Source organism: Mchenga conophoros, linkage group LG7 (assembly GCF_057382185.1).
Source record: "Mchenga conophoros isolate Kocher_MC1m ecotype Shallow Benthic linkage group LG7, M_conophoros_male_GT1.1, whole genome shotgun sequence".
Lineage (NCBI taxonomy): Eukaryota > Metazoa > Chordata > Actinopteri > Cichliformes > Cichlidae > Mchenga > Mchenga conophoros.
Window position 1 is genome coordinate 33,728,454 of NC_140532.1, and position 15,226 is coordinate 33,743,679.

General features: G+C 38.9%; 3 protein-coding genes across 5 annotated transcripts in view; all 3 read left to right on the plus strand.

Moving 5' to 3' along the window:
- Positions 1-135, plus strand: part of LOC146570511 (growth hormone receptor-like) — a 33,575-nt gene extending 33,440 nt beyond the window's left edge. For both annotated transcript variants that reach the window (XM_085278988.1, XM_085278989.1), the window contains exon 9: positions 1-135. This exon is cut by the window's left edge and continues 1,748 nt beyond it. The gene's annotated coding sequence lies outside the window, so the exon portion shown is untranslated.
- Positions 136-459: 324 nt separating this feature from the next.
- On the plus strand, positions 460-8,778 carry ccdc152 (coiled-coil domain containing 152). Of its 2 annotated transcripts, none has more exons than XM_085278993.1 (8): positions 460-665; positions 1,072-1,177; positions 1,615-1,683; positions 2,490-2,554; positions 4,685-4,814; positions 5,584-5,711; positions 5,969-6,070; positions 7,493-8,778. In XM_085278993.1, exons 1-8 carry the CDS (start codon positions 603-605, stop codon positions 7,619-7,621), a joined length of 792 nt encoding a protein of 263 aa, XP_085135119.1. In that variant the 5' UTR covers positions 460-602; the 3' UTR covers positions 7,622-8,778. The 2 variants fall into 2 exon arrangements, with proteins under 2 accessions (XP_085135119.1, XP_085135118.1); XM_085278992.1 differs by having other exon boundaries at positions 4,685-4,820; positions 7,493-8,548.
- A 491-nt stretch (positions 8,779-9,269) lies between these two features.
- Positions 9,270-14,806, plus strand: nim1kb (NIM1 serine/threonine protein kinase). Its single transcript, XM_085278991.1, has 4 exons — positions 9,270-9,566; positions 9,874-10,150; positions 11,888-12,156; positions 13,823-14,806. Exons 2-4 carry the CDS (start codon positions 9,886-9,888, stop codon positions 14,579-14,581), a joined length of 1,293 nt encoding a protein of 430 aa, XP_085135117.1. The 5' UTR covers positions 9,270-9,566; positions 9,874-9,885; the 3' UTR covers positions 14,582-14,806.
- The last annotated feature ends 420 nt before the right edge of the window (positions 14,807-15,226 follow it).

The window sequence follows — 15,226 nt, forward strand, 5'->3', positions numbered from 1 at the left end:
TTTTTATTTCTGGTTGGCTTATATGCATTTGATGCAATGTAAAAGCTAAAGGTATATGAACAGTGTTAATTTGTATGGTTATTGCAATAATCTAAAAATATTGTCAAATAAATGAAATAAAAAATCAGATTTTGACTTTATGTGTCTTAATAAACTAAAATGTGTTTTGTTTTTCTGCGTTATTTATGTAAAAACCAGTGACTCTACAGCCATTGGTAAAAACCCACAATCTACTAAGTATCTTGATTTTTGGGTTACTTCTGAGTAAGTCAAAATCATAAAATATCAAAAAAATATCAGTCACAATATATATATTTTTATTTACAATAATAAAAAAAATAGAACATGGTAACAACTGTCACCATATACATTTTTTTCTCTTAAAGGTAATAATTTATGTGAAATTTATATAAACTGCAGATTTTTATTTATTTATTTTACTAAATATTAAATCATCATAGCACTGCAGAGAAACCGCTTCACTGCTAGTAAGCTAGCTGTATGCCCAAACGAGCTGGGGTCTTTGTTAGCATCATGTTAACATCACTTATGAGGAAGATAATAAAGACAATACTATACTGACTTGCTCTCGGGCTTAAAATATGACAAAGTTAAACTGCGTTAATCTTGAGAAATTTCTGGAGGAGTTTTGTCAACTAGAACAGGTAAAGTAATTTACATTGCCCTATTAGCCAGCTAACTTGCTAATAGGCTAACTTCATCTGCTATTTACTTTCTCATTTTTTTACTTTCTGCCTCTTTGTTAGACTAGGAGTTTATCTATGAACTTTTACAGGAAGGCTTTCAAATGTTTTTATTAATGTCAGCTATCTTTTTTTTCTTGTGTTGTTTTTTTTATTGCTCGTAGTCACTTAAACATAAGAAGGAAACCTAGTAAGTAAAAGAGGGATTAGACTGTAAATAAACTTAATCCTAATGAACATACATCATACATTTGTAATAAATGTGGATTTTACTTTATAATAAACCTGAGACTGTTTGTGTTTTATTATATATGTGCATATGTGTCTTTATGGAATAAAGTATTTTCTCTGGATCTTTATTAAACAGAACATAACTGAAGTTAATGGCAGAAACAGCATGTTGGAGATCATGTTGGAGGATGCTAATAGACTGGTGAAGTTTTACCAGACCAAGGAGAAGAGCCTAATTGAGGGTGAGTGTTAAAACTCAAAACCTATCATTCAGTTTAATAACATCTCCCTCTGCTGGTGGTTTTGCATTCATCGGGCCCTACTGGAGTAGTGCTGTATGATTCATATATAAAAATAATCGTTATTCAGCTTATACTGGCCTTGGTGAAGGCCCTGGGTTCATCCTCTTTATGAAGTGAGATGTTATAACTTGTTGATCTCATTATTTGACATTTTAGCCACATTTCATATCAGTATCCAGCATTGTAATTCCACATATGTCATAGAAAAATACCATCTGGCAGATATTAATAACAAGCCGGATTTGGTAGCGATTCACTTTACAGAAGAAAAACATTTTAAATATTTGGGGATTTGTTCTGTAAATTATTAAATTTATTTCTGTTTTATATATGTATTTGGAGCATGAAAGTAGACTTTGTTTCTGAACCTCTTTCAGAAAAAGATAGCCTTCTTCTCACAGTGAACAAACTGCAGCAGACTCTGCAGGAGCAGTGCAACCTCAGAGGTATCTCTAATAACATATCAAACACACATACACATATATACAGCAAAAAAAGGTACCCTTTGTCAGCTCTAACGCTTTACATATCAGGACATAATAATATAATAGTTCTTAGCAGGTCTTAAAATGAGGTATATACATGTGACATATTAGTGACATATTATATTGTGTTGTTATTTATTTAAGAACTAAACCAGAATGCAGAAATGTTGTGTTAAAGACTAAGTGCACCCTGTGCAGTTTGTAGAACAAGTTTTAGTAGCAAGAACTTGAAGTAATTGTTTTCTTCTAGGATTACTGCCTTGTTTCAGTATCCAGTTTTGGATAAACTTTAGCTGTCGCAGAGATGGCTGCACATTTGGTCCTGTATGCTGGAGAGGAAGCCCAAACCATCAACCCTGAGGTGTTTCTATTGAGATGCTGTGTTTAGTTCTCTCCAAATGTGACACTGCACATCATGGCCAGACATCTTCACTTTGGTCTTGGCTGTCCAAAAACCAGTGTTCAAGAAATCATGTGGGTTGTTCTGGTAACCCTTCCAAACAAGCCATACTCGTTCAGTCTTTTTCTGATTGTATGTCACGAACTTTAACATTTGAAATGTGAAAATAAGGCTTGTCTGGGTTGTTTGAGGTTTCTCTGAGCATTACATGGTCTGATTTGTGGGGGAATTTGCTGCGATGTGCACTAAATAAGGACTAAATAATTTTTATTATGTCTTGATATGTAAAACCTTTATATTTTTATATATTTTTGATAGGGTGATAATCAACTGAAAATGACTCCATATCATCTTTTTCATGTTTCAGTGAAGAATGAGAGACTCAAGAATGATATGGCAGATCTGAAACAGCAGAATGAGAGAACAGCAGAGGTATGAACAGAAGTAGGAGCAAGCAACAGGTGTTTCCTGTAATCACTCTGGCTCCTTAGACCTAAACTGTTAGGCTACAAAGCAAAACTAAAGGGTTTATCAGGTACATAGAGTGTTTCTACCTAGCTAAATCTCCATAATAACATATGCTGAACACATATCCAGAGTAGGTTTTCAGGTTATGAAAACGAGTTTGGTTTAAAGACCATTGTAAGTTGACACTTTTTGTTTGCCACAGATGGTCTTACCACCAATATGCTCTCTGTGTTTGATTTTTCTTTTCAAAGTTTTGAAAATACAAATTTAACAAGCAGATCATGTCTTGTTGGGCCGAATCTTTCTTTATCTTGTTTATGTGGTGGTGCTCATGTGTTTCATAAGCAGTCTAGGCTCAGTACTTTCAATACTTTATATAAATTTGGTGGTGCTAGAAACACGAAGACCGACATTAGTGACGTCTGAGCACCTCAGCATACAGGACTGAGCACGTCTGAGAACCTGTTCAGCTGTTTATGATGAGTGAAGGAACTTAACCCTCTCAGGCTCAAATTAAACTTTTTGTTGCTAATCCACAACCAAGTCCTGCAGTGGTACTTCTGAGTAAAAAAACCTCATAAAATATGTATGTGGGTTAATCCGGTTGTTAGTTCTTAACTGTTGCAAATCGGCAACGCCTGCCTTCAGAGGGTTAAACTGATGAACATCTATCATAGAAATGATACAAAGCTTTTCCTAGAGTTGGTCAAGTGAGAAACACAGAATTATACCTGCACATTTTACTTTCTCCTTTGGGTTGACTCAATTTGTTTTAACATGTTTCAATTTATTGTATCTATTTATTTTATCGTATCTCATTTTAATTTTCTTTACGTATGCTATTAACATGTACAGCACTTTGTGAAACTCTGGTTTTATGTTAAAGTGCTTTAGAAATAAAGTTGGTATGGTATGGTATGGTATGGTTTTTTTGATCATGTAATGTGGCAGTCTTGTTCAGTCTTGCTGTTGGATGTAGTTGATGCTGCCTCTATGCAAGACACCTTGAGGCAGGAAGGTGCCTTTTCCTGGATTATATCCAGTATAGATGTTACAATATGATGTTGACATGTTTGGCTGTCAATCTGTTGTGTTTGGCTAAGCAGAAGTTTGCTGCGGTGTTGTATTCGTTGGGATTGCACCATGTTATCTAAAAGTCATAAATCAATTTCTCTTTTTTGTCGTGAACAGCAATGCAGCAGGGTGCCAGAAATTTGCAATAGAGCGTTCGGCAGATGATGCAGAACGCACATAAATGTGTTTTCACAGAGGCTTTGGGTTTGTTTCAGATTTAAAGGTTGCTTTGTACAAGTGTTTTAATAATTACTTTTCTTAGAGCCAAGTAGTGTAAAGAAATTTCCCATTTAGTGCAACATAATGCTTCAGGTCTTGTGCTGTTGTAGCTAATAGCAGACAGGTTAGAGAACTGATCAGCCTATTTTGTCACAGAATATTTAATAATGAAATTACTTTTTACTTCTTAATGCGTAGCATATGATGTCAAAAATATCATGATTAAAGTTTAAGAGGTATAAAGTGAAGCTGTCACTGAGAGTGCACAGAGAGGTAAAATATAATAATAATAATAATAATAATAATTATAATAATAATAATCAAATTGTACAAGATTATGAGTTTTCTTTCTGCATTGTTTGGATCACCAGTGTTTCATTTTGCTGCAACAACTTTTAAAATATTCTTTACATCTCTTCGGAGCCATGGGCTTTCTTTGCCTTCAACAACAGCGTTTATTGATGCTGTTGTTAGAGGCAAAGAAAGCCTGGGCAGGTCACACATGCTTCGTAGTGCACTCTATTGCCAAGTATGAAACAAGTGAAGCTATGCTTGGATTTACCCAAATTTATAACTTTAATGATTAATTGTAATAATAACAATAATAAATCATGATAAGTGTGTCAATGTTATCTAAATACAAAAATATGCCTGCAAGTGACAGAGCTGTCGATCAAACTCGGTTTCAGTATGTTGAGAGGAAATCTTTAGAAGTGAAAACATCTGAGGGGTATGAGCCTGTCGGAGCCTGTGCTAAAACTTTGCGCAGCAGTAATTTCAGCCTTTGTATGCTGTTATCAGGTTGGAAAAGCTGAAGTTCAGCGGCTGGTCAGAGAAATGAGAGCAGAAGAAGGGAGACACAAGAGGGCGCTAGAGGATCTAAGACAGCAGTGTGGCAGGGAGGCGGAGGATGCCCACAGGGAGTATTTTAGTCAGTGTAAGGCCTCACAGAGTGCTCAGTGCACTGAGACACTGGTTCATGTCCAATGAACCCATTGCACCCTGACATGCTACAACAAATGTATGAGAACAAGTAGGATGGAAGAGTTCCAAACACTGTCTGATAAATGGGATACCTAAATCACATTGCCTGCAGACACACCAACACAAAAAAAGCATTGTCAGCTTGCAAAATCCTTTCATAGTCTATCTTTTTATGATGTGCATTTAGACATTTCAGTGCAGCTTTAATAAAGTCTGCAGAGGGTTTGCTTCTCCCTCTTATTTAGCTACATGCTCGCTACTCTGATCAGGAAGCTCTGCAGAAACTGTTAAAGGCATCAAACAACTTACAGTTTGCTCAGATTTGCAGGAAATCTTTAGTTTTGTTGATTCTAAAAACTGTTTTTGTGAACACGTGCACTTGTTTTGTTGATTGATTGCTTTTTATGGCTGTAGACAGAGTGAGACAAAGCATCAAGCAAATTATCTCACAATTTGACAGCCTTGAGCTCTTATATGCATAATGGGAGCACACTCCATTGAGTGCATGAGGGGGTTGTAAGACTCAGAATAAGTGAGAGTGGAGATGTTATGTAATGTTTCAGGGAATACTGACACATTATTTATATAATTTATGGTCCTTGAGTCCTATTGCACAACACGGACAGCTAACAACAGATCTGTTGAAGTTTCCTTACTTTACATCAGTTTTTTACTGACAAAATCAGAGAAATCTGCCTGTGATTTGTTTTATTCAGTGGAAGCTAAAGATGCTGAATGTAAGAAGCTGCTGGAGAAAAAGGATCTGGATCTAGAGGACATGAAGAAGAGACTAAAAGATCAGGAAAAGGAGAGTCAGAACGAGCTACTCAAGTTACAGATGGAGGTAAAATAACATAATTGAAATTGTAACCATCATACTTAATTTGATTAACATAGATCTACATAAATATCTGTCATTGCTTTTAATATATTTATGATGTTTAATAATCAGGTTTAAATTGTGTGTGATTTTAATGAATAATATTAAGAACACAGGCAGGAGCAGGAGTCTAAATCTTTGAAATAAGAATAAACTCTGCTTTGGTTTTGAGTGTCTAGTTTCAGTTACAAGCTCATTGTTTTGCTCTGTGTTTTTGGCAGTTTGGTGCAAAGTTAGCCAGAGTTCAGAGTTCAGCTCAGTGGAGCCAACAGCAGCAGCAGCAGCAACATGGCCCAAACCTTCCTCAGAGTGTCTTTAAAAGGGTAAGCAGCCCACACAGAACCTGTTACACCCCCTTGTTTAAACTGTTGTCAATCTGTAACTGAGTGTTTTGGTGTGATTTACCGTATTCCAAAAGCACAGGTGAGTAAACACCATGTGTGTAACTGTTACTGATGTACTGATGTATCCTTCTCATAGAAACTACAACTAAGAGTAGAGCAAAGTCCATTAAGTCTTAACTAGAAATCTTATCTTGTTAGTCTACACGTTTTAAGTCATCAGGCTGCTTCCCGGTATGCTGTGTAAGCTTTATCAGCCTTTGTAATGCTTTAACAGACATAAATTCCCACTTAAATGGTAGGCTGACTGCCTGTATACGTTGCTTTTCTAGTCTTATTTGACCACTCAGCTTTCAACATGGGCATGTCTTTACCCCGAAAGTGTCAGCTGGATCATTTTTGAAGCATAAATTAAACTCCAAGAAGTGAAATGGCAACTTTAGGTTCATTGCTATAAATGAACTGCACCACAGTTAATCTTGATGCTGACTGTCACAAACACCTCCTTCAGGTTAACACTAGCTGTCCACTTTATTAGGTATACCAGTTTGGTATGAGCAATACTCATCACACCAGGCGTTTTTCCAATCTTCCATTGCTCAGTTTTGGGGAGCCCCTGTGAACTGTAGCCACAGGTTCCTGTTCTTCGATGGCAGCGGTATCACCTTGTGTCACCGTCCTCCATCTACATTCAGAGATGCGCTTCTGCCTTGGTTGAATATAGAAAATGCACACTAGATATAACCATCCAATATTCAAATTCACTTAAATGACCTTTCTGAGTCATTCTGGTGCTTGGTTTGAACTTAAGGAAGTCATCTTGACTGTGTGTACATTGCTAAAATGCACCGAGGTGCTCCCATGTGTTTGGCACGTCAGATATGTGCAATAACCAGTAGATGTACTCTGTAAACTAGTCAGTGAGTGTACTTAGCCACTTAGCAACAACATTCCTTCAAGTGGGGTAGTTGGTTGCTCATTTTATGTTACAGAAAAAATGTCTAATGCTTGGGTTATTTTTGGTATCTCATAAATCCCAGACAGGGTTTTGTGTGTTTTGTTGAAAACTGCTAACCAAAATTTTCATTATTATGATTTCAAAATTTATTTCATTAGGGGGGAAACCGTTCAGTTATGTGTTTTCTTACATTTTGGGCTTTAAATGATTGAATAAGAAAATAATTTCAAAAGGCATGAAATCATGAACAGCAATGAAAATATCACTGAGTGGCTTCAGCAGCCACTCAGTGCAAAGCACATGGCAGACTAGATTTTTCATTTAAACTCGTTTACCTGGCATTAATCTGAAGAATAGAAGCTAGTATTTACAGGGCGTGTTTTATAGGTCAGCAGTGATTTTGTGTTTTCAGAAGTGTGTTGTATGTCTTTTTATGTTTTTCTCAGAAGCTGCAGTTTTTCCAGGAGGAAAAGAACAAAGAGATTTTTGCCCTGCGTCAGAGAATCAAAGAGCTGGAAGAGAATCAGCGTGCCAGCAGCATCCTGGACAGCCGTCCAAAGAGAAGAAAGATTTAATTTGTTTAGAGGCTAACGAGCTGCTGACCTGCCAGTGGACGTGCATGATTCCCATAGAGCATTCTGAAATTTCCAATCTTACATATTCAACAGGACATTTACTTGGTGCTTGTGCAGTGTGACTAGATTTGACTGCAAGTCCAGTGCTCTTCTTGCAGGTGACCAGTGTAAAGAAAGTACAAACACATGCTGTATTCCTGTCTAAGGATTTAATCCAATTAGACGCCTGCAGGGAAGGATGGAGGGAGAGAGTGTAGGTGGAGTAGTGCGATTGTGAATGAATTGGCTGAAAGGGCAGTCTGATTCAAGGATGTAAATCTGTTTATCTGTTTTCATTCAAAGAAATCATTAATAGTACTTATCCCCCTTTTTTCAAGATTATTGTAATTCACACTGAGTTCTCTTTGTGTTCATATAGATGCATTTTCTCTGTGGTTTATTGTTCTGAGCATTATTAATTGACAGAAGTCTTCAACTAGCAGAGTGTCTTGCCATAAGCTAATGTTTTGTGTGTATCATAGACTGTGTAAGAAAATGTGTATTAAAAAAACTTCAGTTGATCCAGTGAAACATCGGGCACAGCTCCTCTGTTTCAAATCTTTTCTTCTTTTTCTTTTATAAATTGCAGCTCTGTTTAGAATAAAGTAGATGACACAGCAATTTATACTTCCTGTATCATTGTGTGAACAGCATGGGTGTTGTCAGTGTGACATATTGTCAGCTTCTTTAAAAAAGAAAGCATTAAGTAGTAACACAAAGCCAATAACAAAGTTGGTGAAAATGAGCTGTAAGAGCACTTCACAGCGGTTTACACGTGGAAACAGTTACAGGTAGGCTACAGTGCTACAAGCCTGTCTGCTCAGCACTGCTTCGATTAATTGCTGGAAATCAAGCTTTGGCTGGTTGGATGGAGATTATTTGCTACTAGCTTTTATGTTAGCCTTAGCCCTTAGTGTCACGATTCCATCTTTTGCACAGTAAAAATAAAACTTCACACGTTCATATATCCACTCGCCTGCTGCATCATTTTCACTTTGATTTCCAGGGTGTTTTTGAATTCAGCCCTCTGCAGGCTGATTATTCATCCTTTTATTCCTAACATGTTACCCAGCACACATCAGTATAAATATCCAGCATGATTTATTTTTGGCAGTGTTGTTTTTTGAGGGGGTTTTGAGCAGTGTGTATAATAATTATGATTTTGTACATTTGCATGGTTTTTGACTGCTGTCTGCTGATTAATGTCCTTCCACTACTCTACACAGGGATGACATACCTGAATGAAGATGCTCATGCCTGCTGAGGCGTTGACCTTTCTAATCTCGTTATCTGTGCTGTTCTGCCAGCATCTAAAGGGGACAGAGAGCTAATCTCTATGGGAACATTTGCTAATGCCGTTGCATAACATTTCATCTTCACAAAATCCAAGAGATCAACTTTACCTAGATAGCACATGGATGTCAGTTGCACAGGTGTATTATGTTAGACATGAAATCCGCATTCTGATCATATAAACTCTAAAAACAACTTATTTGTGCATATCTGTTTTATGGCCCCTTTTTTGATGTTTGAATTGATGTTAGCTGTATGAAAGGACTGGGGCAGACTCAGATTAAAGCAGGATTAGAGGTCATGGCATCATCTTAAGCTTTCGTTTCTTGGACACGAAAAGAGGCTGAAGATAAGCAAAGGTGAGGGGTGTGGCCAGAGATGCCCACACTGACTGAACACTTTACTAATCGTTGTGACGCTCCCCCTACCACGCTGCCTTGCATGTGATTTGCCATGAGTGTGTAGTCATCTGATTTAGAGGACTGAGAAGAGAGCGAGGCTATGACAACGCTGCTCTGAAGACATTTTTTAGGGTTCTGTACAGAAAAAATAACCCCCTTTTTTAATATCATTTGCAAGGGGCTCTGCAGCCATGGTTTGATGCAGAAACTTGGTAAGAAAATTTCTCATTGTAGTTATTTGTGTGTGTTACTGTTTTATTGCAACCATTTCACTACTAGGCTTCTAAAACAGTATAAAACATGTATTCGTTGCAGATTTAATTAATGTTTTACTTGAGCGATTTGGTTTCAGTGAAATAAGTGTCAAAACTTAATAGTGGTTCTTTTGGGGAAATTTATAGAGAATATCAGGAATCAAGTAAAAAACAACACCTTTGTCCCTCTAGTTTACTTCTATATGCTCCTCTGTACTGTAACTTACATAAGATGGACTGTTAATGACTCCACCACTATCTTCAGCCTGCTGCAGAAATGCCTGGAGGCCAGTACCAGGTGGCGAGCGCCAGGCTCCACCACAGCCTCTACAGCCTGACGGACAGCTCTGATGCTGGGCCTGAGGATGAGGAGACAGACAACCTCACTCCCCTGGAGAAGCTCACCAGAGATATGTGCAAGGACGAGCAGACCATCAAGGAGCTGATCATAGGGCGCAGAATTGGATTCTATATGGTCCGCGGGGAGATCGGCTACGGGACATTCTCCAGGGTCAAACTGGCTTTCCACGCTCTGACGAGAGGTAGATGGATATTCTGAATCTTCAAGATAATCTTCACTTATATTTTACCTTTGCTTCCTTTGCCTCTGTCTCAGACTCAACCCTATCAAAGCAGAGCTTGAATAGAGTATGGATATGCAAGGTTTAAACTGGTTGCAGCCCTTTGTTGACAACACTTGAAAACCTTTTTTAAAGACTACACACGTCTGATGTTTGATGGGCCTGAAACTGAGAAAAAAACACAGCTCATGCAATAATGAGCAATTTTATGCAACACAGTTTCCAAATTTAAACTCATCTATAAAGCTTCCAATGCACCAGATGCTGATTAGTTGCTCAGTTAAAAGGAGAAATTACTGAAATACAGCAGCAGAACAGCTGCAACCTGATTCCAAACCTGATGTGTTGAGTCGTTTCAGGACAGGTGGCAGAAATCTGACCTGAAAAGATCCAATTATTCACATAGCTTGAGATAGCTTCTCTTTGAATGTGTTGCAAAACAGTCCACCACAAACACATTCAACATACAGCAAAGTTAAGCTGAGGAGATTTTCACATTTGCAAAGCACAAACAGATTGTATCATTATAAATACCTTCAACATTTAAGCACAAATCCAATGACTTAAAACTGCTAATGGTGGTTGAACCACTAGAACCACAAGAACTGCTAGAGAAAACAGGTTACTGCAAAATTGCTGCCTTTCAAATGGCCAGGTCTGTGACCACTCGCAGTTAGTTGCCATCTTCAAAGCAACTTGCAATGGGAAGCAGTAAGAAGGAAGGGCAATGGGAATGAAACAATCAGTCCCCTGTCGATTGGGAATTGAATGGGGTCAAACTGACAATTACATGTAATTTTGTTTGTGATAATACAACATTTAACTGTGAAAATCTGTTGCCGTCTTCATCCACAGAAATTCATATGAATTATTTTGATTCTAGCCAGAATCTCGTAGATTTGAAACAGAAATTTAGATATTTAAACTGCTAAATGGCATAAGTGCTTGGAAAGACCTGCTTTTACATAGGAATATAACCAGAATACAACCAGCTGACAAACAGTTGAGAAAAGTCTGCTATTGCAAAGAGACATGTCGCAGCTGAGTTGCACTTATTGCCTAAGACCGACTCATATTGGTTGAAACATGTTAGCATTTTTTTATAAATTAGATGGCAGTTATTTGCAAACAGTTGCCAATCTGTCTGAGACTGATTGCCATTTGTGTTGGTCTGCAAATGTTCAAAGACAGGTTGCCTTCCACTATGCACCTGGTTAAACTTTTTCTATTCCAAGGAGTCAAGTCTGAAAAGCAGCTGATATCTGGTGGTTCATCTGGATAAATTAATTAAGAGGACCAATCAACTGCAGCTGATTATATAATATAAACATGCTGTTCTGGTGATGCCAGTCCTTTTTCATCTTATCCTGCTTTAAGCTAAACAATTTCAAACATTGGGATTTCAGGTTTACCTTCAGCAAGCTAACCCTTTATTAACTTTTTGATCATTACTTAATAATTAACACCATATGTTATAAATTTAATAAAAGAATTCTGCTCGCAGTCACTTCTTTAGTTAAAGACATTTTTTTTCCGATTCATTTAACTACTCTCTCCATGTATCTCCATGCAATGCAAAAGCACTCCGGTTTCTGTGTAAGCTTTCAGTTTCTGTTCGACTTTCAGCCTCTGATGTCATGGACACCTTCTCTGGAGTTATGTTACCATGACACGGTCATTCTGTCCAATCTTTCACAGACAAAGTGGCTCTGAAGATCCTGGATAGGACGAGGCTGGATGCTGAAGCCCAGCGTCTTCTCTCCAGGGAGATCAGCAGCATGGAGGCCCTGCACCACTCAAATGTGATCCGTTTGTATGAGGTCGTGGAAACGCCGAGACGCCTCCACCTGGTGCTGGAGTATGCAGGAGGAGGAGACCTCCACAGCAGGATATGCAGTGAGGGAAAATTGTCAGACAATGCCAGCAAGATCACCTTCGCCCAGATCCTCTCTGCCATCAAACATATGGTCAGTGATGTTGAAAGCTTTCAGAGCAAGATGCTGCTTGTGTTTCCCATCATGCAGTTTAGTTATGTGCTCAGTGAAGTCACACCTTCTCACATGTGAGACACACACAAGATGTCATCTGCTTCAGATGTGTCATGGCTGCTGGCAGTCCTCTGTTTGGTTTGAAGGTGAGGGAGCTGCCTGGGTAGAGCGTGCAGGAGGCAGGACACATGACAGACGCTGGCTCACTGTGAATAAGCCAGATTATAACCTGCCCTGTTCACACAGGAACGCAAACTGGATTTTTACTGAGAAGCTGGCAGGTCAAAGATCAGCTAACAGTTAATCCCACCATGTCTGACACAGAGCTGTTATAATTTTACCCATTTTAAAAAATTATTTGAAATTTTATCTTTTCTTTTATTTGGTAAATTTCTAGTGTGAGTTTGCTTATTTTGGTTCATTTTCATCAGCTTCACGGTTCATTTTAGTTTATCATTATGCATTTATTATATTAGGTATTTTAATAAAAACATAACCCCTCATGACATGTATGTATTGTAAGATGTGTTTACATACATCAGCACACTAACAAAGGTTAAAAGTCAGGACATTCACCAGGGAAAAACCAGAATGACACAACAAAGACCTGATGACAAAGTCAGGGCTTAAATACACACACGAGGTGGGTAATTATAGATAAAGAACAGGGCTGGAAAAATAAAGAGAGGTGGACAGAATCAAACTAATGACATAAAGAGGAATCAAAACTAAACACACAGGAGACAAGAGACTAGCAAAATAAAACAGGAAGTAACCAAACAAAGGAACATCTGACATTGCCAGGAAACTGGAAACCATCCGGGGGATAACTGTAAAGAACGCAAAAAACTGAAAGAACTACAACAAAGAGTCTAAAGCCAGAAGCACTGGGTCAAATATCCAGGATCATGACAGTGGCATCAAGTCTGTGCTACCTTACATGAGGAAATGTACTGTTATTTTTGGCCATGAAATACTCGATGCACTTTATGCTTCAGTAAATAAAATCCTGCTTAATATTTTTATTTCAGTCTTGGTGATTTTCTTTTAGGGAAAGAATAAAACCTCTTTGGCAAGTCCCAATTTTTTTTCTCTGCAGGAAAATCCTGATGAAGACCTGATGAAGATCCAATATATATCTCATATTTATTCATAAAAGGGTTCTTTCCTTATCTTATTGTATAAGATATTATTTTAGTGACTCACACTCAACTCTTATAGTCAGGTTGCATTAGAAGAATGAAAATAGGGTCCGTTAGATGAAATCTTGGAATGGAGAATGGAGACATACATCAAAAACATGATTATAAACAAGCCTTTGTGCTGACCCAGTTATCTAAACCATTGGAGTGAATATTTTAATTTTCACTTTAGATTTTTTTCAGGGTGATTGTGGGTTTAGCTGTAACCTGGGCAGCTTAGGTGCAGGTCTGCTCAGAGCACTTTTTTGTGTTCCAAAACAATGTTAAAGTTGTGCGGTCACTGAACTGGTCACCATTAAAATTATAATTCATTACAGCCATCCAGCTGTACATCTAAATTCCCAAAAGCCTTTTAACAGATGCAACTTTAATAGTGAAAGTCTAACCTCACATTTACTTTACAGTTTGAAATTCCAACCTTCTCTTTATGTTTTGCTCTGCAGCACAGCATCAACATCATCCACCGGGACCTGAAAGCAGAGAATGTCCTGTTCACCATCGACGGCTGCGTGAAGGTGGCTGACTTTGGATTCAGCACGCAGATGTCAAACTGCAACAATGCCCTGGACACCTTCTGTGGCTCGCCGCCCTACGCAGCCCCAGAGCTCTTCAGGGATGAGTCCTACCTGGGGCCTCCGGTAGATGTTTGGGCAATGGGAGTCCTGCTTTTCTTCATGGTGACCGGCACCATGCCGTTCCGTGCCGAAACCATGGGCAAGCTGCGGCGCTGCGTCATTGAAGGCAATTACACCATCCCCCCCTGGGTGCCAGGCCCCTGTCAGAGGCTCATAAAAGGCATCTTGAAGCTGGTCCCCAGTGAACGATATGCTATCGACCAGATGCTGGGTTGTGATTGGCTCTTACCTGTGGAGTTCCCCTGGCCGTTTCTCCCTTCCGACTCAATGACCACCCTGCGGAGCCTGATGGTCTCGGAGAACACCAGCCTGGAAGAGGAAGTGGAGGAGGTCAGAAGCTCGCTGGAGAAGCTTGGCTTTACCGCAGAGCACCTGCAAAACAATCCGCTGAAAGACAGCCGGAGTCCTGTCACCGGGGTCTACCGCATCCTGCTTCACCAGGCCCAGAAGAAGAAGGGCTGCGACTCTCCCCCAGTAGTCCGAGGGATGGTGAGAGACCCCAAGAGGGAGGGGCTCCGGGCCTACAGGGGCCTCAGGCACACCTCCAAGTTATGTGTGCTTTCATAATAAAGCACTGCTTTTGCACAGACTTATTTTATACCAACTTGCAACAAACAGGAACATTTTTAAATGACTTGTAGCTTTTACAGTTTTTAGCTTTTGATAAATTTGTTTCACTCCTCCTAATGCAACTCAGGTGTTAACCTGCAGCAATGCCCCAGTCACCTTCTGCACTGTTTGGAATACCCTAAATGTTAAATAAACATGGAAGTGCCTAATGAAATTAAACAAAGGTAGTAATCAATGAAGGAATGTGTGTTTTCATTCATTTATTATTACTTTTTAGCAATATTTAAACACATAAAATATTTTTTTTCTAAAGCCCAACAGACAATATAAAAGCTGTAAAAAGAGAGAGAGAATGGGACGTACATTAAATGAGAGACAACGCTTATGCCCTGTTCACGAAAGTGTAACTAAAGTAAGGAGCGGTGCCTGATGCAGATTTCATTTTAAAGGCAGAGCAGGTGGTTCTGCTGCTGCACCCAAACACAGCTGATCTCCTGTCTTTGTGCTGTGTTTACCAAAGTTTCACCAAGTGCCTGCCAGTAAATAATAGTCCCGACAGCAGCTGGCAGGATACCATAGATAGTCAGGACCCCCACCCTCTCTTCTCCCCAAAACCGGCCCAAACCAGCCAGACCTCACTCA